The sequence below is a fragment of the Anopheles arabiensis genome, chromosome X, assembly GCF_016920715.1.
Source record: "Anopheles arabiensis isolate DONGOLA chromosome X, AaraD3, whole genome shotgun sequence".
In the NCBI taxonomy this organism is placed as follows: Eukaryota; Metazoa; Arthropoda; class Insecta; order Diptera; family Culicidae; genus Anopheles; species Anopheles arabiensis.
Genome location: NC_053519.1, coordinates 12,918,836 through 12,942,500, shown reverse-complemented (window position 1 = coordinate 12,942,500; position 23,665 = coordinate 12,918,836). Strand labels below are relative to the sequence as shown.

Genomic DNA, 23,665 nt, shown 5'->3' with positions numbered 1-23,665 from the left:
AGTTAGATTTTTTTATGACATTGACAGTGACATTTTGCAGCACTGATTTCTTCCGTTTTTTTTCCGTTTTTCGTTTTTGTGAGTCTTTTTATGTGACCTACCGAGCCGGTTGGGCAGGTAGGCGCCGGCAGCGACAGCGGGTGGCCTATTCGGACCGACGACGGGACTGCGGGGGCTGTGCAGCGGTTCCAGCGGTCCCTTCACTTCCCGCTGCACCACCAGGCGCACGAAGCGTTGATGATCGGTCAGCAGCTGCACCGCGTAATCGTGATGGGCGTTCGTGATGTCGACTCCATTGATCTAAAAAAACAAATGTAACAATGTATTCAACAGTGACATTCGGCGCTTGCTAAGTCCGCCAGGTTCGCACTTACCGCCAGCACCCGATCGCCCACCATTATCTTGCCGTCCTTGTGCGCCACGCCGTTCTCGGTCAGCCGGGAGATGTAGATACCCTCGGAGCCGTCCTTGAACGGTGCGTGGCCCTTGCCGCCCGCAATGCTGAAACCTAGCCCCTGGCCGATCTGGTCCCGGATCAGCGTCGTGTGCAGGATGATCTTTTGCGTGATTTCGTTCCCGTTCGGCATGTCCAGGGCGCCACCACCAACACCAGCACCACCAGCACCGTTCGGCAAACCGACCGTGTTGGGGGAGAGGGCGCCCATGTACGGTGGTACGCCCGCACCGTCCACGGTCGGCAGTCCCAGCGGTGCGCCCACCAGGGGCGGCGGCTTCAGCGCGTCCTGGTCGGACACGCTGATCTGCGCGACCGAGCCCGTATCGTCGAACACCGGATGGCCGATCAGGCGCGTCACCTCGCGGGCAATGTACAGTATCAGCACGGAGCCGCACGCCTTCAACACCTCGACCGCATCGTAATGGTCCGCGTCCTCCACGGAGATACCGTTCACCTTCAGCACCTTCAGGAAGAGAGGAAAATCGGGATCAAGCTGGGTGCTTCTCGCTTTGCTCGTACCGGTGATCACTACACCTCTACACAACCGTACCTTATCGCCGACCTTCAAGCCGGCCAGGTCCGCCGGGCCCCGCTCGGTGACGCGTGAGATAAAGATGCCCTCGTCGTCACCCTTGAACGGGGTGGAGCCGCGCCCACCGGCAATGCTCAGCCCGAGCCCGGCGGACGTACGCTCGATGTGTATCTCCAGCCGTTCCTCCTTCAGCGCGGTGTACGTGTCGAGCGTGTCTAAAATGGCAGCAGAAAAAGAGCAAACCAGCTGATTAAACAGTTCCCTACCGAATGCTTTCCTATGCCAAGACCAGAGTGCCTGAGCTGTGTGAAAGAGACCGGGTGGGTGATCTGGGTTGGGTTGGCTTCCCGACTGTCTCACCGGAGCCGATGTTTGGAAGAAATTGTTTTGCTACAATGTTACACTGTGGACCGGGGCAATGAAATTGTAACTACAATAAGCAGCAGCTCGATGCCGGACGGCCAGCGGGATGTCAACCTTGAGCTGTAGTTGCGGCGGGGCGTCCGTGCCGAATGCCGTGTGTTTATTATTCCGATGCAACGGCCGTCTCTCGCACGCCGCCCGCTAACCTCCGGCTCATGCTTTCTTTGCGACACTCTGTTTGTAAATTGTTACCACCCCATATTTCCCACCCCAGCATTGCTAGTTTGTATTTGCTTTTGGAGAGGGGAGAGGGATTCAGTGCTGATGTTTTGCTTCCCAGTTTTGCTTGCAATACCGTGGAAACGTTGCTAAATGGTAAATGGTTACTTTTACCTTATTATTTTACTGTAAGCTGTACGTTGTGTTAGTTTAAGAGAGGGTGGGAACAAATTGATTAGTATGTTGTAAGCGACCACAACTCGGAAAGGAACGTACCCGCCAGGGGTACGTACTATTTGTGGGTTTGTTTTTGAGGCCGGTCGATACGCTAACAAGGGTGGTCCGTTCAAAATTTGATCGATTGAAACATTGTTGTGCGCTAAGAAACGCTCGTCAAGCTTTAATTTGCCCTAACCGTTACATTATTAGCATCCGCTGAATCGTTCAAGTACGATTCCAGTTAGATTCCTGAAGTTCGACAGATCGATCCAATTAGTGCAACATTCGCAAAAATAAGGCATCCACCTGCAGCAAACTGATCTGAACGCGTTTTTTCTTCCTTCGAATGGTCACTTCGAGCAACTGGGCTGCCCGTAATGCGCCAGTCGACCCTATTTTTAGATAGTTTTCCAAGCTGTGTTTTAAGAAGGGCTCAATTCTTCCGAATCGGCCCCACGTGGCTTTCGTTTCTTTTTTTTGTGTGAATTTAATAGACTGCTAATCGAGTGTATTTTGTAGTGGTGGGAGTTCGGAATCGAACCTACCCGATTTCGAACCAGTGTTCGGAATCAATTCTGGAGTCGATTCCGATTCCGGAGTCGATTCCGATTCCGGAGTCGATTCCGATTCTGGAGTCGATTCCGATTCTGGAGTCGATTCCGATTCCGGAGCAAATTCCGGAGTTGGTTCCGGAGCCGATCCCGGAGTTGGTTCCGGAGAAATGGAGAAATGGAGTAAGCTCCGGAATGAGATTTTTTTTAATTGAATGAAGAAGAGTGGGAAGCGAAATAAGTCTGGGAATATCCATGTGAATAGATCATCTACAAGTAAATTTTGATTCTTTACCGCTATCAACACGTAGCATCATTGGACCAAAACGATGCCTATGAAGATGAAGACCAACTCCGTTTTGGAGAGAATTCTGATTTCGGAGTTAATTCCAATGTCGGAGCTGATTTTGATTCCGGAGCCAATTCCAGAACCGATTGCGATTCCGGAGCTGATTCTGATTCCAGAGCCAAATCCGATTCCGGAGCCGATTCCAATTCCGGAGCTGATTCTGATTCCGGAGCCGATTTCGGAACCAAATCTGGAGCCGATTCCTGAACCAAAACCGGAGCCGATTCCGAAACCTAATCCGGAGCCGATTCCAGAAAACTTCGGAGCTAGCCGGAATCGGTTCCGACGAAATCTTCATTTTTTCCCATCACTAGTATTTTGGGGCAGGGGTAATTCTAGGAAGGAAATGCGTTTTATTTTCTACCTGAATCGTGGATGCATACATAAGCTGAAAATACTTCCGAATGTTGGACTTTAAAAAAAGGAACTGTTGACAATCTCAACTATCAATGAATTCGGAGTGCCGTATGAGCCCGCAAACTTCTGTACCGAGCAGAATGTATCTGGCTGAGTGCTCAACCAAACGTAAGCAAACGCCCATTTTCGTTTGAATAAAAGAAAGAGCTAAAACAATTATGCTTTCCACATGTTGTCTACTGGATTTGTCGTGCTAACAGAAAAGCAACCCCAGTTAGTGGACATTGTACGCTAACTGAGATGACAATTTCAACTGTCATACGCAACGTGGGATGCACTGGGTGCACTGTTTTCATGCAAGTTTGTTTCAAGGTAATAGTTGGATATCTGAATGATAGTTTCTTTGTATTTCAATATTTCATCGACCAAATGTGTATCCCCCTGCGTTCGTTCCCGGATGTTTTACGTTCACTGGGATCCATTCCAGTGACCAGCGAACAACCAGATAAACAATACCCAATTAGCGAACACCTACCGAGGTACCCAGAGGTAACGAAGATCGTAAAATCTCCGCACAGGCACGTGGGAAGCATGTTAATGCCGACGGCAGTGGTTGCTTGCCGATTCATTTCAATGTGGAATTAGAAGCCAATAGTAGCAAGCATTTCTTATGTTTTTTCAACGCTTCTGATCGTTGCTTTGAATTATCAATTAAAACTAAATTCCTCCCAAAACTCAACCCTGCAGAGCTGGACGCCTGGTCGGTTGAAGTTTGTTGCAGAGGTAGCAGAGACCTTTACCAAGCCTTGCCCACATGATTCATTTTAGCATCGATTCCAAAATAAGACTCAACACAAACACATACAGACGACACTCGCGGTTGGCACCTGCTCGCCAATGGAGCGGTAGTGTGCGACCGTCGCGTGTGTTGTGCTGGTTTCGTCACCTTATCGTGCGGTGACGACGGGCGCTTCACACAGTGTTATCTTCGCTTACCGTTGTAGACTTTCCGCTTCCCAAACATCGGCGACGATGACGACGACAGGGCGAAAGTGGCCCCGCCGCCGCCGCCACCGCCGCCCTTACCCGCCGGCCCCGTCCGCCCATCCTTGACGGCGGTGATGATGCGGATGCGCCGCTTGTCGTCCTTCCGGCCGCCCTTCTTCTTCCCGCTCGACAGGATGCTGGCGGGCGGGAGCGACCCGCTGGTGCCGCTCGACCGGAACGAGGACGCACCGGACGACCGGCGGGACAGTGGCCGGCCCGGTCCCTTCCGGCCCGGGCCGCCCTTCCCACCGTCCTTCACTTTAAACTTGACCGAAAACATCCTTCCCTCTGGGGTTTATTATGACCAAAACACACACACACAGATACACTTGCTTCACACTTTTTGTTTGGTTCTTCTTTTTGGGGGGGCGAACAACTATTGCGCGATCTCGGGGCTGAAACGACGCGTGGTGTGGTTTATTTGAGCGTGCACACAACACTAGCGGCCCCAACTGGGGCAGGGTTACTCGCTACCGTGCGGTACAGGCCAACCACTGTTAGGCCACCTTCAATTAGGGCGAGCCGGCGGGACCAATTTGTAATTACGACCCTTACGCTGCTGCCTGGCACAACAGCGCTACCAAGTGAGATCGAACCCGCATCGGAAGAGCGTGACTCATCGCACACGAAGGGTGGTGGGGTCGGGGGAGTCGATGATACCACCCCTCTACCAAGCGTCACTTAAAGCACCACCAGAGACGTCGTCGTCGGCGCCGTCGAAGGTTGATCGTTGTTGGTGCGTCTGCGGCAGCACGCACCACGCCCTTACAGCCACGGTGCTATTGTTTCTTTTCTTCTTTGCTCGCTTTGCCACACACAAGCTCCAAAAATCTTCACACACTGCGTCCCACGATAAAGCGAAAGAGTGGTCCGCACGCACGACCACAGGGCAGCAACGTTCCCGGTGATTTGTCAACCTGTCGCGGCGAGCGCATCCGCGGATTCCTTCTGCACCCGATGAGCTGGCCCCGCGAGTTCCCTCCACCCCCTCCCTCCTGGGACGCTGATAACGCGCTGGTACGGTGCGCGAAGAATGTGATAAAAAAACAACACACACACACACACACGCCCGTTATCTTTCGCTCCCCGCGGGAACTCGATCCCGCGTGGCGAGCGAAATACGGCGAACTTTCCTTCCGAATCGGCAGAGTGCGCGCCAGGCATGGCAAATCGCCCTTCGGGATGCCAACTGTTGGTGTAAGTTGATACTCATGGGGGGGGGGGAGGGGGGGGGTGGGGGCTTATTAAAAGTGTTGGCGTGCTAGTGGTGCCAATGATACCACTTTCCATCAGCTGGACCATATGGGTCAAATTCAAATTAATTCGCCGCACGTATAACATCCATGCGCAGTGCGCGTCTACGTGGTACAATTGCTATGACCGCGTGCACTTGCGTAAAGCATGTAGCCTACTGCAAGCGGTAACGAAAAAAACAAGGGTAAATACAGTGTCTGAAGGAACTGATGATACAGAGCGGCATCGGAACTAAGTTGTGTTGACCAATTGTTGCTTTGTGCACTATTTGCGAACACACCATTTGATCGATAATCTCCAACCGAAGCATCGCATATCTTTTATATTCGTGTCAAATGCAATAAGTTTTTGCTGACTTTATATGCCAAAACTAAAAACGATTGGAACTAATTGATTGGCCGAGCGTACTTGACCCACTTGAACGGTTCAATCAAAGTTATTTGCAATGGATAATTTCTGCTTGGTTGGATACGTAACGAAAGAATGATTATGTCAAAGCCACTTTAAGAGGTTCCCAAAATTTAATTTTTTTTTTAAATATTCAATTAATTTGGGCTATTTTGATGAACTTGTGAAGAGGGTATTTTAATCAAATGTCCCAAGAAGAAGAAGCACACGTGTGCACGTACATAACTTCGTAGAATGCGTTAATCTAGCAAACAAATTGTTGTCCGACTTTGAATGTTAGCCACTGTAGCTATGGATTTAACATCAAATAACGTGCAAAATACACTTGGAATTGGAGCCTACGTCGGAAATACATTAAGCAGTTAATAAAATGCTGCCTCCAACTGAGTTCCCAACAATGTATACAGCAGTTTTCGAGCAGCTATCACAGTGAGTATCCCAGTCAGACAGCCTTCTGTTAATTTTCCCCTTTCGAGCAGTTTCGTGTCTGTCATAACAGTCATTTAAGAGCAATTTAGCGGTACGAAGAGTTGTCGTTTGTTGTCAGTGAAAAGATATAAATAAGAACAAAATGAATATTGTTTTAATGATCTTTTAGTGGAAGAAGACGTCTATGGTGTGTTCAAAACTGTTGTAAAATGTAAAAAACAGCCGACAAATTGCGTTTATCAGTGCTATTTGTGCATCACCTTCTCCGGGTGAAGCGGCTGTTCAAGTCGAGTTTGCTAAAAAAAAATACATTGTAATCGTTTCTATAAAGTTAAAGGAAAACAATTGAATATATCCGTTAAACTGTAATATAATACATTTCGTGTTATTTATTAACAATTTGGCCGAAAAAAAAGGAAGGAATAGGAGCTGTCAAAACTGCTCGAATGGGTAAATTAACGACTGCTAATTTCCCATTAAATAACTCTTAAATTACCGGTAATTTAGCGGTAACATAGGGGTAAATGAAGTCCGATTTGTCTGACTGGGATAATGTACAGGTGGGCTTATACCAAGGTGTGCGTATTTAGAAGGTTGATATTTATCGCTTCTACTGGGCGACATTGCGGGATACATCTGTCAATCCCGCCATACAAATTTCCAAAGTGTATGCCGAGCAGGTAGTCACATAGCCTGTTTTTATGACCAAATTTGAATGTCACCCTGATCTCTTTAATGCATCTTGGGATACATGAAAACACGACCTTGTTTTGACATCCTTTTGAGCAGGTACTCGAATCTAATTCTAGCTTTGCGGCCTAAACATAATCTAGGCTGAAAATCGCTGACTAGTTATGTTTGTGTGTAGTTTTTTTTTATGGAATGTTGACATGATTTTAGCCACCAACTGTCAAACTCCCTATAAAAAAGGCGTCTAGTATCGTGAAAGCTCCCAATATTCAGCATTCATCGGCGTTTGATTGCATTTTTTCAAATGCTGAAATAATCTAGGCTAGAAATCGGAGCCGTTGGTTTCGCGTGTGGATTTGTGGTGTAGTGTTGACACGATTTCAGCCGTCGACTGTCAAACTACATCTAGAAAGACTGGCTAGTATTGTGAAGCAGGCCCCCAATAATTGGAAATCGTTGTGTGTGTGTGTGTGTGTGTGTGTGTGTGTGTGTGTGTGTGTGTGTGTCTATTGATTTAATGCATGAGTCTTAAATTTCATTCCAGGTTGCTACAGGGTTGTCTCACCGTTTCTATGCCGACAAAATAAATGTCCGAATACACTTGTGTTTGTATAGGTTTCGCATTTTAGTTTTTCCGTTCATGGGAAGAAATTAATTTCTTTTAAAAGCTGCAGATAAGTTGGCTACCTCTGCCCCGTTATCGCCCAGCGCAGCGCTGATAACGGTGCCAGTGAGTAGAGCACCAGGTAGGCAAACACCACCCTGGGACCCACACCAGTCACACCGCACGCATGCAGTGATATACGAGAAATGAACACACCATCACACACACACACATGACACACAGAAATGAAACCCGCTAAAAAACCTTGACACAAAATGGCTCTCGCACTCGGAGCAGCAACCAAACAACAAGGCAGGTTGTTGTTGTCATCGCCCCTACAAGAACAGTAGCGGGGTAGTACCGCACCCCAAAAGGGTGCTTCCACACACACACACACACACACACACACACACACACACACACACACACACACACACACACACACACACACACACACACACTCTTTAGCGATTGTTTGTTTTCCACCAAAACCCACACACATACAAACACACAAACGAGCATGGCAGAATACGCTCTGACTGCACGTACGCGTTGATACAGACGCGTTGCTTATGGCACCGGAAGGGTGGAGGGAAGGGTTCGGTATGTTTAATTTCATGTTTATCGAAAGTACCGGGGGCCCTGGGTGTGCTCTTGGGTGCCTTATCTAAATGGTGGTAGGTTTCGTCGCTTGGTGTGTTACGCTCTTTTTTTTCTCTCTGTTGCGCGACGAGCAAAACTAACGTTATTGAAAAGCACATCGATATGGACACGGGCTGTTAGCACAGCTCCGTGATCGACTGGCGTGGTGGTGGCCGCATATTGTTGTACATGTAGCGCGCGCTAAATGGCGAATGTCGTCTTCGCCTGCCGCATTGTTCCTGCCTGTCGGGAACGAGACGGCGACGCCACACACCACACTGTCTCTTCTCTCACAGCCGAGCATGTCCGGCTCAGGGCTAAACATCGAAGAGGGGACCGGCCGCCCTTTTCGGTGCCCCTTCAGATGCTAATTACCGGGAGCTCTTCGGAGCTCGCGGGCCGAAGTACTCGTCGTCAAGGTAGGCCCGCAACTACCCTGGCTGAACAAACAATCTTGCCATTTGCTAGTCGGTCGGTTTCGGCCCATCAGCAGCAACCTTAGCACCTGATCTGTTTACTCTGCGCACCGCTTCGTCAAACATCGGCCCTTGCCCACTTCCGGGCCGCACCACAAGTGGAAAAACGCGCCCGCAAACACATACCACACACATGCTTGAGGGAGTCAGGGCTGCTTATCTTATCGCCGCCCGAGCAATGTGCCGATGACGACGATCGGAATGTGGTGAACGTTGTGCGCGGCCCCCTCGTGCAGCGAACACACATGTGCCGGAGAAGGCCAAGTGGACTCGGAAGCAGTCCAGATGCCAGCCGAGATGCGGCTAAGATGATGTAATGCGCATTGGAAAATGATGTAACAAACCCCTGGGGGAAGCGGGAAAAGGTCACCGCTGCGCAGTGACATCATGGTACCCCCACTGGCACAGCCTCAGCCTTGCTCTGGGAGAAGTAGTAGCAGTAGTAGTGGGTAGTAATTTTGACACTACTTTTGGACGGTCACCTACCTTCGGCGATGCTGGCAGTAGCGGACGGTGGCACCGGCGGTTCCATCGCGGGATGCTCGTCCAGCTTCGGCGGGGTCATCTCCTTCAGCTTCAGCGAGTTAAACATCAGGTTCGTGTTCTTATCGGTGATGGTGTGATGCACCCGCTTGTTCTTCAAGTGGTGGGGCGTATCTCTGGAAGGAGGGGGGGGGGGGAGAGGGTTAAAAAGAGAAACAATCAGTAGCTGTTTTGCGTCGCATAACCAAATTAAAAAAAAAGACAGTGTACCTGCGATGCAGCTTCGATATCGGCTTCTTGCCACCGTGCTCATCGCCGTCCTCGCCGTACTGCTGCCGTTCCGGGTCGTCGTCCTCGTCCTCGTTCACCTCGAACCCTACCCGCTTCTCGTACCCGTCCTCGTCGTCCTGTGCCCCTTCGACGACCTCCGCCGATCCCGCTGCTGCCTCGCCCTGCTCCTCATCGTGCGGTATCGCGTGGCCCTGGATGTCCTCCATCGTCGCGGTCCCGTAGCCGGACCGGTTCAGCAGCGACGGCCGGGAGGCGCTCTCCTCCGACAGCGTGTCCAGATTGCCGGACAGATCGTCCGACTTGCGCTCCTTCGCGAACAGCTTGTGCGCCTTCATCTTCAGCTCCTTCGGGTGGGGCGTGTTCTGGCGCACGAACGGCGTGTCCCGGTCCGCGCCAAAGTCCTCGGTAAACTTGACCGAGTGCGTGCGGGACGCCTCCCGCTCCTCCCAGTTCTCCGAGTCGGTGTCCTCGCGCTGGCTCGGGTTGGACGGGACGTAGCGCTGCTGGGGCAGCAGAAAGCAGGTCAGCACCTGCTCGTTCGTCGCCTCGTCCACGTCCGGCTGGAACGTTGGCACCGGTTGCGACTGGTTCTCCGACAGCCAGACCGCCTTCAGCTGCAGATTGACGAGCGAGTAGGGCAGATGCTGCAGCAGATTGCCCGACACGTCCAGCACGTGCAGCTCGCCACAGTTGCCCAGCTCGGCCGGCAGCCGGGTCAGCTTGTTCTCGCGCAGGCTCAGCACGCCGAGCTGGCGGCAGTTGCCGAGCTCGCTCGGCACCGCGACCAGCGAGTTCCGGTCGACGTTCAGGTTGTTCAGCACCAGCATGTTGCCGACGGTGGCCGGCAGCTCGCTCAGGAAGTTCTCCGTCAGGATGAGCTCCTGCATGTGGACGCAGCACCCGATGCTGTCGTTCAGCGTGTGCAGCCGGTTCTGGTCGAGCTTCAGGATCGACAGGTTGGTCAGCTTCGAGATGCCGTTCGGCAGCGTCTCGAGCAGGTTCTGCGAGAGGTGCAGATCGGTGAGACACTCCAGGCCGCCGATCTCCTCCGGCAGCTCCTCCAGCCTGTTCTCCGACACGTCCAGGCAGACGAGCTTCTTCAGCAGCCCGATCTCGGGCGGCAACCGCAGCAGCTGGTTGTGGTCGAGCCAGAGCTCCTGCAGCGACGGCAGGTAGCCGACGTGCGACGGCAGCTCGTCGATCTCGTTGTCGCCCAGGTCGAGGCGCTCCAGCTTCGTCAGCTGGCTAATTGACTCCGGTAGGTTCTTCAGCAGGTTCTCGCGCAGCTCGAGCGACACCAGCTTGGACAGGCTGTCGAGAGTGCAGGGAATAATCCGGACGAGGGAAAACAAAATTCGTGAATGTGGTGGAAGGAAGTTGAGACTCTTTTTTTGGAGAGCCAATGTGTAAGTGCCAACGAATATCTTAAAATTGTACCGAAAGCCGGCTTCGAAAATGCAATGTACGGCCTCAATGCATCTCAAGCGCTCCTGTACAGAGTGACACACCACTCGGGCAGCGCTTATTGAACCTTTTTCTTTGTGTGTTTTGTAGAACAAAAACAACGATATAGCAACACAAAAGATCTCACAGTGGAGAACATATTTCAACCCCAAAATTGCATACATTCTCTCTGCCGGTCTGCCCAGGTCGTTGGAGGAGACCCACCCTCCCAGGTACACACCGTCGTGCTACTACACCCTTTGTACTTTCATTGTTCCGCTGCCCTCCGCTCAAAAGCGCCCTCAAAAGCGTTTTGGGATGGAGAGATGATGTTCAAAGCACAAAGAATTCGCCCATCAAACGGCGGAAGAGGGGGGAGGGGGGGGGAAGGCGTTCTGGTTCGCTGAGTTTAGACGTTCCGGGCAGTATCAAACACGGGGAAGGGTAAGGCGGCGTTGGGAGCGTATAAACACAGGAAAAAGCAAGGGACGGACCTTACGGGCGCGTTTGATGTGAAGCAAACCATTGCGCTAGGGTTCCGTTATTTCATCTAACCGCCCCTCCTTCCTCTTCCCCCATTCTTCTCCTCCTCCTTCTGCTCCCAATCTACCCACATTTCCGTGGGGTACTTCCGTTACACTAACACTTATGGTGCTGTGCGGCGCATGGTAGAGAGAGAGAGAGCCGAAACAGAAAAAAGCGAGCTGTTTGGCGGTGGTTTATAGAATGCTTTACCTCCCACCCCGATCCTCTTTTTCCGGTTCTTTGCTCTCAGTTCAACGCACTACTTACCAGCCAAAGTCCTGCGGTAGCGAGATGAGCGACATGTCGTTCAGGCCGAGCACGGTCAAATTCCGCAGCTGGGTGAAGCCGGCCGGCAGCCGCGAGATGGGATTCGAGCTGAAGTCGGCTATCTGCAGGCTGCGCAGATGCTTGATGTCCTCCGGTATGTCGCCGATTTCTGCAAACGATTGTACGGAGGGGGGGTTGTAAATGTGGCATTTTGTTTTCTGAGCGCTCACCACGTGGCCTGAGACCACGCTTCAAGTGCAACACGTGGGATGTTGGATGGGGTTGGGTATAAGGACTCACCATTTCGGGACACGTCCAGCTCGACCAGATTGACGAAGTTCTGGATGTCGGATGGAATTTTGATAATGTCATTGTCGCTCAGCCCGAGCTTCCGCAGCCGGTAGAGGCGAAAAAAGCCCTGGAAAGGTACGGAACAGATGAGAAAAGTACGGTCAGTGATTGGGAAATGACAGCAGCGTGTGGCTGTGTGTTACGGTGCAACGAAATAATTAAATTATGCCCCCCTGACAGCCAACCAAACCAAAGTTGACGGGGATAAATGGGAAGTAATTGGACAGTTTGCCCAGGGTTTTTCGGCGGTGTCGTCGTCGTCCTCCGCAATTCCCGCAGTGCATCTCTCTCACCCCCAAAAATCCGAAATTTGCGTTCCAAATGGAATCACAGTCACACAGAGGGGGACTTCTCCACCCCCCCCCCCGCCAGTGGTGATGCTCGGTTTTCAGCACGTCCAGTCCAGCACAAATTGGATTAAAATGGGCAGCGCGCTTGGTAACGCATTAACTCGTCCGGCCGACAACACTGTCCGGCTCTCCAATTCCACGCCACTCTCTTTCTGCTCGTTTCTGCCATAAACATAAAACCAAAAATCACCATCCCATTCCCCTCTGTGGGGGAAGGATTGGTTCCAAGATATGTAGACACGCTGCACGGAGCACTGCAATAAACACGCAACTATAGATGGCAAAAAAAAATGAAAAAAAAAAAATACGCCACATCGCGCCTGCAGCCAGCTGTGCAAATATAAAAAGAGTCTGGGCGCGTCTAAAATTAAATTAACATGAATTGATTCCCGCTGTCCGGGGAAGTTGCCGGGCGTGCGTGCCACCGGGATTCCGGAACGTGCTTTGCCGCTCTCTCTCTCTCTCTCTCTGCCTGACTGACGCACACTTTATAATAACATTCGGGCGGGCAAGCAGTGATTTGAGCCGGTCGCTACTGCTGGAACAACAACAACTGGGAGAGCTTGGAGCGAACGAGATCTTCATTTTATTTTATTTTGGCCCCAGTTTTACAGGCCTCATTCTGGAGCGTAGCAAAAACACAATGTGTGGGGTGGTAATGCGTGCGCGTACCCCGAATGGGTCGTCATATTTCTTGAAGGAATTTAAAGTATTATAAACAACCAACGCACCCCACCGCGGCCGCGTATAGTGTAAACAAGCTGGAGAGCGGGGGCATTGGTTTACCACTCTTCTTGTTGCTGGGTGCTGTAGGTGCGTACAGCAGGTCCCCCGGATAGACGTTGTCCTTGATGGAGGGAGAGAGCGAGGGAGTTCGTTGCAGACTTCGTTTCGGGCGTTATTGCCCGACATATGTTCACAACAGAGCAGCAAACTCGAGCGGTTCTTGGACGTTGATAAGATGCTGAGCAAGTGTTTCGGAGCAGGTATAGTTACCGATCATTCGCTTCAACTCATGCTTCAACTCCTATCAATCTATAAAATCTTCAAATCGAATATAGGAATTCTATTCCGAAGCCCTTCAGATCTGATCATCACATCACTACGTAGAGGTTACGTCAATATCCTGGTTATTGGTTCCAATCTAAAATTTCCAAAAACTTTCAATTATCAAGAACCTATTAGATCTTGATCTCTATTGACGAGCTCTATTGTGAGCATACTAAGACGATAGGGAGATACGCTAGATCTTCTAGACGACGAGCTCTATTGTGAGCATACTAAAACGATAGGGAGATACATGAGATCTTCTAGACGACGAACTTTATTGCGAGCAAGCCAAGAAGAGAGGGAGCTATACATTAGATCTTCCTTTATGTATCTGCTCTAGAAAGCAGAAATCTTCATGAGGCTTCCAGACAAAACAGTTATTGAAGACCGTATTGAAGTTATCATTAGGTAATGACTGAGAACAATTCTTGGTTTGATAACAAAGCATTTAGTTGGAAATAACATGGAGTCTAGTCTTTATGACGCAACTCGAATTGTATCTCTAGCTCATCATGCGTGAACGTTCATCACTCGAGTGTGCAGGTTCTCGGAACAGATAACGATGATTCTCGCATATGCAAGTCTCTCCATGTACCATTTGAATAAGGGACGCTAAACAACAAAAAAACAAGATTCTTATATTGTCACCCTGCATCATTAAGGGCCGCTGAATGAATGTCTTCTATGGGAGATATGTATATGTATATGTGAAGATGTTAGACTTTTAATTCTGTCACCTTTGCATAGTTCTAGCTCCAATAAGTTGGAGACATTTCAACGATTGGTTGCTTATGTTCCTTTCGTTAATTTCAGAAGTTGGACAGACAACAGACAGTACGAATAATTCAGATGTGAGATTCTATAGTTAACGTTTCGATGAGAGTTGAAAAAACGACAAAAACTAGATTTTAAAGTCCTCAAGAATCGAGATTCATTGTTCCTTGTTGTTCAACCTCAAATTGTCACCCTGGACGCAGCCATAACCAAGAAAACCATAAACAATCGCGACTTGCGCAACACGATTGTTTAGTTCGCCAGTTCGACGAGTGTATCCTAACAATTTCCTGCACTACTCTCGCATCCTGTCGCACAAGGAACAAGGAGGATCCTTCCCCTTGCCTCGCCGCAACTGCTTTTCCGCGCGCACGGTACCGAGAGAAGAACCACCGAGAACGGGACAATCGCAACCAATTTTTAATTGCATTTCGCTTTTCCCAACAAACCATTTCCTGATCTGGGTCGCGCGATGTATCAGAACGCTTCCGTGTCACCCCCAGTCGTTGCCCAGCTTTTGCCGGCAAACCGAGGGTGGGCGCCCCAAGGGAGGGGACAGAAAAGAGGGCTTGGCGCACACGAACGTAATTAAATGTCGAGCAACAAAACACCACCGACCGCGTGTTGAATTGGAAAACTCACGTTTGTGTGGCTTGGGGAAATACTTCCATAATCGATCGAACACTCGTACTGCGATGAAAAAAGAGGAAGTCGACGGTAGAACAAAAAGCGCCAACTAATGCTAAGTGCAGGCTCCCGCGGGGAGGAGACAATACAACAAAACCCCCCTCACCAGGGGAGATAGATGGGGAGGTAGGTGCAAATTCATCAGCAAACAACACGCTAACCGACGGCAGCGTTCTCTTCTCGTTGCTCGATTGAGCTCTGCGCGTCCGCAATTAACCGCAAACAACATTCCTTCGGTCTGTGGCCGGATGTCGTGGCGATGCGATTTCCCGCCATTCCCTTCTCGCACGCTCCCTACCGCCTGGAACCACATTGCCAGCCTCCGAGGTTTTCCGTTTAGTGGCACAGCACACCGAGCGACAACAGGCATTAGAAAAGGTACACACAGAGCGAGGAGATACACAAGCATGCATACACCACACACCACAAATAAAATGGAGCATTTAAATGCACGTGCACGTGTGCAATGTTTGAGGCAAAGAGCGATTCCCTCCCTCCCCCCCCCCCCCCTCTCAGCCCCTCTTTGGTCCATCGCAAGAAGTGTGCTTCGCGCGCTGCTAACCAGCATCAGCAGTAAGAGATGGGAAAACGGAACGAGAAATGCTCCGTTCGTTCAGTTCTTTTGAGCGATAGGACAAACTGCGTATGAACTCATGAACTCATGAAGTAAATGAACGCATGAACGATCAATAAACTGCGGCAAAAACAGCAGCTATTTGCGACATGCCAACCGATTGGATGACCACACGAACTACATTCCACGTTCAGTTCTTCATAATGAGCGAACTGTGACGTTCAGGATCGAACTGTGACGTTCAGGATCAGATAGGAGGTCAATTCTGAGAAGAATAGGGATGCAATTTCTCCTCCAGCTCAGTTACTCAGTTCTTTTATTGGGATTCAGTTCCCTCAAATCTATGTGAACAAATATCCCAAAAGAATGAATAGTGCTATGATTCATACAAACTCTTCCTGATGAGAGAACTGGGACGTTCAGGATCGTACTGAGACATTCAGGATCGGATAGGAGGTCAATTCTGAGGAGAATAGGGATGCAATTTTTCATCCAGCTCAGTTATTCAGTTATTTTTTGGGATTCAGTTCCCTCAAATCTATGTGAATAAACATCCCAAAAGAATGAAACATACAAATCGAATGAATACTGCTAGGATTTATACAAACTCTTCCTGATGAGAGAACTGGGACGTTCAGGATGGAACTGTGACGTTCAGGATCGAATAGGAGGTCAATTCTGAGAAGAATAGGGATGCATTTTCTCCTCCAGCTCAGTTACTCAGTTCACTATTGGGATTCAGTTCCCTCAAATCTATGTGAATAAATATCCCAAAAGAATGAATAGTGCTAGGATTCATACAAACTCTTCCTGATGAGACAACTGGGACGTTCAGGATCGAACTGAGACGTTCAGGATCAGATAGGAGGTCAATTCTGAGGAGAATAGAGATGCAATTTCTCATCCAGCTCAGTTATTCAGTTATTTTTTGGGATTCAGTTCCCTCAAATCTATGTGAATAAAAATCCAAAAAAAATAAACATACAAATCGAATGAATACTGCTAGGATTCATACAAACTCTTCCTGTTGAGAGAAGAATCCATACATTCACATTCAGGATTCAACTCACACCACAACTCTTCCTCAGTGCACACATCTCTAATAGGCAGCGATAGCGCAACTGGTGTCTGTGTGTGCTGAGTGTGTATCCTCTCGTAGCAAACCAACAACAACAACAACAACAACTAAAAGCAACTGCCAGCAACAATTAGAGAGCCTTCGATTCCGCTTATTTCGCTCAGCAAAAACAAAACAAAAAATACACCCACACACATACCTCCCCACAAAAACACATTTCCAATTCAATTAATTCTTTTTTTTCCCCCTTGCCACACAAAGGCACAGAGAGCATGGTGGGGACGAGGATAAATCGGAATCGGAAAATCGGTCTCCGTGGTTACAGAGCGAGAGAGAGAGAGAGAAAGAGTGTGTGCAACAGGAACTCGTAGCGGAGTGGCACATATTCACACACAAATGCATACAACTGTCGCGAGGATTGGTGGCCAATCTCCTTCACCTCCCCCCTATCCCCCTTTTGTTTCTGTTTTTACCAACCAACGCTCGTCCTTCAGGAACGAAACTCCGATGTACGAGTTAATGGTTTCTAGGTTGCACCATGTGTCTGCGTGTATGTGCCCGTTGTGTTCTTTCGCTCCGGGCCAACGCGACCAAGCCAAACTGGTGGTGGTCGTCGAAAACCCCTTGGAAAACTGGGAGAAAGAGTTTTGGAGCTGGGTGCAAAAGCGGACGGAAACCAATCGATCTCGGGTGTGTGTGTGTGTGCACAGGAGCCTGCTGTTCGAGGGGGGGGGGAACCAACCCCGCGGAAGTGGCCCGGGCAAGGGGAGTGAGTGTGAGTGTCCACAGGATGTGCATCCAGGAGTGGGTGTACACCGATATCCAAGCAGCCTTGGTTTGCTTGTTAGGGTAGCAGCAGTAGCAGCAGGAGCAGCAACGTTACAACGTGATTATGTAGGACAGGACCTTCGCTGCAGCCATCCTCTGCTTTTTTCCCCGTATTCTCCTGCACAGTAAAGCTTCGCCTAACGAGCACGGGACACACAGCACACCCCTACCATCCTCATCGTTATTGATGTGCAACAAACGGAGCAACAGCAGCAGGGAAAACACTCTGCAAATTTCAGGAAATCTCGTTGGAAAAACAAACTGCCCTAAAACCAAAAGGAAGAAGGCACAACAATGCTCCACAAAACCGGGGAATGCATACGGCTTAATTTGTCAGCAGTAAGGCAGACGCCTAACAGTAGGCAATCCGCATGACAGAATTATCTTTTTAATAGGTTACCTGTCAATTTGAACAATGCTATCGCGCGTGGAATGCGGAGAGGCAGGCGAAAGAGGCGCTGGGAGGGGATTGGTATTATTAGCTCGTGTGCCCCCGCGCGAACCATCCGGCGAATGGGGCAGAGCATCCGGGGCCGGCGCAAAACCATTGCAGTTGCCGCCACAATAAGGGCCGAGTGGGCGGAAAGCGGAAGCGAATCCTGCGCTGTGATTTGTCCCGGATTCCCTGGCCGCTGAGTGAGGGGTTTCGCGAAACTAGACACATTTCGAATTGGATTGGATCCCCAGCATCTGTCCCCTCGCCCATTTTTCCCGCGCCTTCAAGGTAAGCTTCCTCGAATGCAACATAAATGAACCTACGCTTTCACCTGGCACTGGGGGGGGGGGGGGGGGAGAAAAAAATACAACTGAACCGAGCCACATCCTTCTATTTCTGTGTGCAGCACAGCTTCGTGGGATGGTTTGTGAGATTCTCTTCTACCGCCCCTCTCTGTCACCGCTTGCCTCTTCTTCCCATTGCATATAGGGAAGAGCTTTTCCCCGCGGGCATTATAAATGTGGATTATATATCCATTTTTCCTGCCACTAGTTTATTCTGCACCCACACACACACACACATACACACACATACACACAGACGCCCAGTTGCCGGAAGTAAAGTAATGAGCCGCGGAGAAGGAGAAGTATGGGGTGGGGGGGGCATCCCCAAACAACAAAACCGGCGCTGATGATGAGGTTATGGCATAATGGACGAGAAAGTGCTCGCAAATCGCAAAAGCGTGTGTGCGGGGAAGTGCGGGGGGTAGGCAGTGGTCCTCTCTGCCCTCCACCCACCCCCAACCACTCTTCCGTGGCGCGCAGGAGGGGGAAATAATAATATAAAATAACAAGCATCGCGTGGAAAACCTTGGACCTTGTGTGCTAAAAGCTTCACCCGTGACGGCTTTTCCCTGATGCTGAGTGGTGCTGGTGGGCGGCGGTAGTGGCAGGAGGAGGAGGAGGAGAAAGGGTGGGAGTTAAAGTTTATTTTCATATAATGCTTGCTGCCGCTGGCTGCTCCTGGATAGGATAAACGCAAGGATAAACGCAAACATCCACCTGTTGTGGATGCAATTAGGGGCCGTGCTTTAACCTCACTTTTGCTCCCGCTGCAGGAGCGCCAGTAATCTAACAGACGCGAGCCACTAACCTGCTGATACGTTGGCCACTCAATCAGGCAAGGGTGAGGGGTTCGTGGTGATAGGTTAGTGTTAATTTGCTAAAAAGGAGGTACTATTTCACGCGCGCGCGCGCCCGATTTCACACCTCTGAGGGTTTGTTTTTGTTTCTGCAAGGTAACAGTAGGAGCAGCTCCAGTTTTTTTTTTTTGTTCGGGTAGGAAGACTACGTGCCGCAGAGTGCAGGCATGAGCTATAAATATTTTTCAGGTTGTCTTGATGAAAATCATTGTTTTTGTGCTTGTGTGTGTTGAATCTTTGTTTTCAAAACCTTGGTTGATTGCTAGAGCCTAAATATACAGCGACGACAGTCCAAGAAGATACCTAAGGGTTTCTCATTGACCTCGCGCATCTTCAAGAGCACCTTTGGTGACATCCCGTGCTGGAAGACGAAGCGGCAACAGAACTACGCAATAATTCATGCGCCCGTCGATGGCAAGCCTCTCCCCATTTGCGCGAGTGTTTAAGACCTCCTTGCATAAAGATTAACGGAGTGGACCGTGCACGTGCGGTCTTTGTTCGTCGCCGTTTCTCGCGTCGACCCGATCGACGCGGGAGATACAAATGCGCCAACCGACGACGATGACGACGGCCGAATATGCTTATGACTGGAATGATATGCAAAACAAAAAAACAGCCAGCGGGCTCGTAACCGGAGCCGCGCGTTCGCGTCTGTTTTGCTCCACTCGATATAAAGACAACGATTCACAGGCACAAGCGGTTTGTGGCGCACGCACAGGCGCAAGGGGGGGAAGCAGTAGCAGTGCAAAGGCCGCACAAACCAGTCCACAGTGCTGCACCATCACCACCACAGCAGCAAACAGTAAGATCGTTCCAGGTCGATCCAGAATCGATCGAGCTGTCAATTAGCCTGTCAGACTAACGCACGGAGGAAGGGGATGGGGAGTCGTTTTCATGTTTCCTCTCCACGTTTCTACCACGTTCAGATAAATCAGCGCACAGTTCAGGCTCTGCAAGGAAATGTGGGAAAACAGTGCGCCTTTGTGTACCCATCCCTTTTCCCTTGCTGTGCTGCTTAGGTAGGGCTTCTTTGGAACGCATCGCATAAGGATTTGATGGTCCGGAAGCGTTGCGGAGAAGGAGCGGATGTACACACGCAAGTATGCACTTGAGGCGGATGCGAACCAACGCTCGGCTAGGTTCTGGAATGATTCAATCTCAGTTGTCCCATCAGTGTGATTTCTAAAATTGATTCCGATCACAGAGAGTGCGGGCAGTAACATCAGATCCTAAGATCAGATGGAAGGTTCTAGCTTTTAGGTTAGTTCTTTTGCTCCAATCAGTGATAATTGTGTATACACTTGAGGAGCAATGCCTAATTATTGAACACTATTTCCTTAGACAATAATCCTTCTAAGAAGATTCAAACAATGTCCTAGTAGGACTGCTAGGAAGACCGAAGTCTTCTTGGTTGGGCATTGGACATTTTGTCTAGGTCACAATGTCCAACTTCTTATCCAAGTACCTTTTACCATTTGGACTGTTCCTCCGAGCTGTGTCGTGAAATCTGTCTGTCTATGTCGTGAAATCTGAGTCGTGAGCTGTGCAAATAACTTTTAGTCACATTAGGATCTAAGTTTGTTCTTTTGCTCCAATCAGTGATAATTGCGTATAAACTTGAGGAACAATGCCTAATTATTGAACTCCACACTATTTCCTTACACAACAATCCTTCTAAGAAGATTCAAACAATGTCCTTGTAGGACTGCTTCACAGAAGTCTTCTTGGTCGGGCATCGGACATTTTGTCTAGGTCACAATGTCCAACTTCTTATCCAAGTACCTTTTACCATTTGGACTCCCAGCTATGTCTTAAAATCTGAGTCGTAAGCTGAGCAAACAACTTTTAGTCACATTAGGATCTAAGTTTTCGTCAGCATCTTGATATCTCTCACTTCAAACATGTCTCAAATCTTTTCTAACAAGCATTGTTCAGTCGGCTAGAAGTCTATGATATCACTCCAATCTTTGGAGCTAGCACGGGTCCTATGAGTTGAGAGATTTGTAACGATTCAAAAGACACAAACAGACCTGATTGAAAAAAAAAGTCTTCTGAGTTACGTACTGCAAGCCTTGAAGTAGTCTTAAGTATCTCTGATATTATTTATGGATTAGACCTGACAACGATTGTCTGGGGATTAGGCCCTACTCTAGTGCATTACCGTATGGAACACAGATGTCTTTCGCGAATTAGCATTGCAAAGAGATCATATTTTCAGATCTACATGAGATAATTGAGATGACGAGGTTGATGCATTGCAAGATGTATTCAACGTTGTTGTGACGACTGGAGCAATCGACAAACATCTGAAATGCTCAACACATTGCTAGAGCTGCTATTTGTAGCATTCTGAATTCATGAAAAAGACGCTAATCAATGCTAATATCACATGGCTCTGGTTAACGTTTACATGTTGGCAATCTGTTTTTCAAATCGATCGAATACACTCCACGCTACATTGTTTATGCGTCAATATACACATACATACACAAGCAAAGTAAGATCAATTGTTGGCACAGCATGACCAGACTGACTCGCCGTGTCTGGGCAAAAGGTGAGAGCTATCCCGGATGGAAGAGAGACGAATTTGTCAAGCCGTAACTGGTACAGTTACAATGTCGATGTGTGCAGCAGTAAAAACCCTCCCCAGACCAGATATGCTCCACTGGTCTTTCACTTGAAGAACATAAGCGCGCACACACACACACACACACATACACAGTGTGCCGGACAAGGTAGCGCGCGGTTCAAAAGGCCGATGTCACATAAGTGGCAGCAGTTGCGTTAGAATGAAAAGCAAGCAAATGACGCTGTTGTTGTTCGTCGTCGCATGTATAGTTATGCCTGAGTCACACACACACAAACACTGAAACACAGCAGCAACAACAACCACAACGATCTGGAAAACTGGTCCGCCCCATTCTAAACCCCCCGAACAGACCCATTTCGCTGGTTAGTTCCATGCGCGCAGTGCGGCGAAAAATGGGGAAAGAAGAACGGAAAACGGGGTAGATGATCGCTTCTTGCTTTCATCAAGCGCCGCGAGAACCTCTTCCCTTTCCACCGATCATGGCGAGAGATCGGTAAGAGATTCAGCTCTTCCTCGCGCTCTCTTCTGTTGATTGCTCGCTCTCTCTCGGCTCTGAGCGGGAGTTGGCTCTTTTCGCTTTACCGGAACATTCCGGATAGAACAGCGAAACCGGGTATGACGACATCCCAAAACTCCAAGTGTACGAGAACCCCCCCCCCCCACTGAAACCGCTTCGTGAGCGCTTGGTGGAACGCTTTCCCGGTCGTCGTCTCCAGTGTGGCCAAATTAAGACACGAAATAAAAATGGGGAACACAACACCAGCGCGGGCTGGGAATTTTGCGGTGGTACAACACTGGCTGATTGTTTTACGTTGCTGCTTTTTCCCGCTGAGTGGGTGTAAATCGAGTATTGTCTTGCAGATATAGTAGAAGCTCTCTGGTTCACAGCAGTTGAGACGAGCGCGCAGATGAGGCAGTAATGATCTAATGGTAGTAACAACAAAAAGGGTTCAAAAGAACATTAAGTGCTCTTAAATGTGTATTAGACACAAAAAGTTCGGATCTTAGATTCACTTTGCAAAGAATCATTAGGAATAGGTCTGACAAGGAGAATACAATACCATGAATTCTTCAAATCTCGGGCATCAAGGAACTTCCGCAAATAAAGCAGTTCTTTTTTTGCAAAAGCTACAGAATCTAATGCATCTTAGTATTTCAATGTTCAGACATTCAGAGGTGTTCAGAAATTTAGGTAATTCAATCTCAAGCAGAACTGTTTCTGTGTTATTTCGAAATGAGTTCCTTTGGATGCAAACCTCTCCCACCTTTTTAGGACCACGGACCACTTGTGTTTGAAAATACATCTGCCGCGGTCCACATATATTAAGTGCATGTGTTTAGTAGACTAAGCTTTTTGATCAAAATAATGCTTAATATTATTCTAGACATGTCTTTTGACAAAAAAATCTTGATTGTGAGAAATAAATTAACGATATGCATTGTAATAAGCTTTTATTTTTTAAACATCAAATCTTTCGCGGACCTTGTCTGTTCACGTCACGGACCACAGGTTGGAGACCACTGTCTTAGGCCACAGGTACAGAACCTTTGGCAGAATTTTCCAACAAAGTTTGTACGGGCATAACCTTTCAAATGCTACTAAAACCAATAGCAGTATCACTGATTCGTTCGCAGGTTCAGAATAGGTTCATACAGGCTTAGGTCCACGTCGTAAAAAAAGGATTTTATTATGCCATTCGTTTGCATGATTATGAGCCAGGGGCACCATCGGACAGCCAGGATAACCACCTGTTGATGGGATGTTTAATCAATAGTTTGCAACAACTCATTACCCAGCTACATCGCCAAGAACGTCTTAATTGCTTATGTAATCGTTTAGTAAAACATTGCAATGAGTAGCATCATTGGTTTAATATGTATATGGTGTACAACAAAAAGGAGCTTAATTAAAATATTGTAATCTCATGTCATACTACCACTTGTGAGCAACAGAGCTAGTTGAATTGAAACGTTACCAGTCAAAATCCGGTCAAAGGTCCGGTAGTTGTAGTGTTGTTTATATAGATTTATTTAAGCATTTTACAGATTTCATTCAGTAGTGTCTATAGACGGATTGGAACTCTTGAGATATTTCCATGATTTGGATTTAAATATTGCCACTTCTCATTGCAGAGTGATC

At 48.8% G+C, this 23,665-nt stretch overlaps 1 protein-coding gene across 25 annotated transcripts in view; it reads right to left on the bottom strand.

Moving 5' to 3' along the window:
• The window catches only part of LOC120906078 (protein lap4), a 60,277-nt gene that overhangs the window by 30,495 nt on the left and 6,117 nt on the right, over nucleotides 1-23,665 (bottom strand). For 24 of the 25 annotated variants that reach the window (XM_040317496.1, XM_040317497.1, XM_040317506.1 and 21 more), the window contains exons 3-9: nucleotides 11,907-12,024; nucleotides 11,607-11,775; nucleotides 9,351-10,682; nucleotides 9,084-9,256; nucleotides 1,008-1,204; nucleotides 375-920; nucleotides 102-300 (exon numbers count right to left, since the gene is read on the bottom strand). In XM_040317496.1, the coding sequence (XP_040173430.1) occupies nucleotides 102-300; nucleotides 375-920; nucleotides 1,008-1,204; nucleotides 9,084-9,256; nucleotides 9,351-10,682; nucleotides 11,607-11,775; nucleotides 11,907-12,024 (2,734 nt within the window). Of the gene's footprint in view, nucleotides 1-101; nucleotides 301-374; nucleotides 921-1,007; nucleotides 1,205-4,043; nucleotides 5,016-9,083; nucleotides 9,257-9,350; nucleotides 10,683-11,606; nucleotides 11,776-11,906; nucleotides 12,025-23,665 lie in introns of those variants that run through there. The other variant, XM_040317518.1, reaches the window with a different exon arrangement.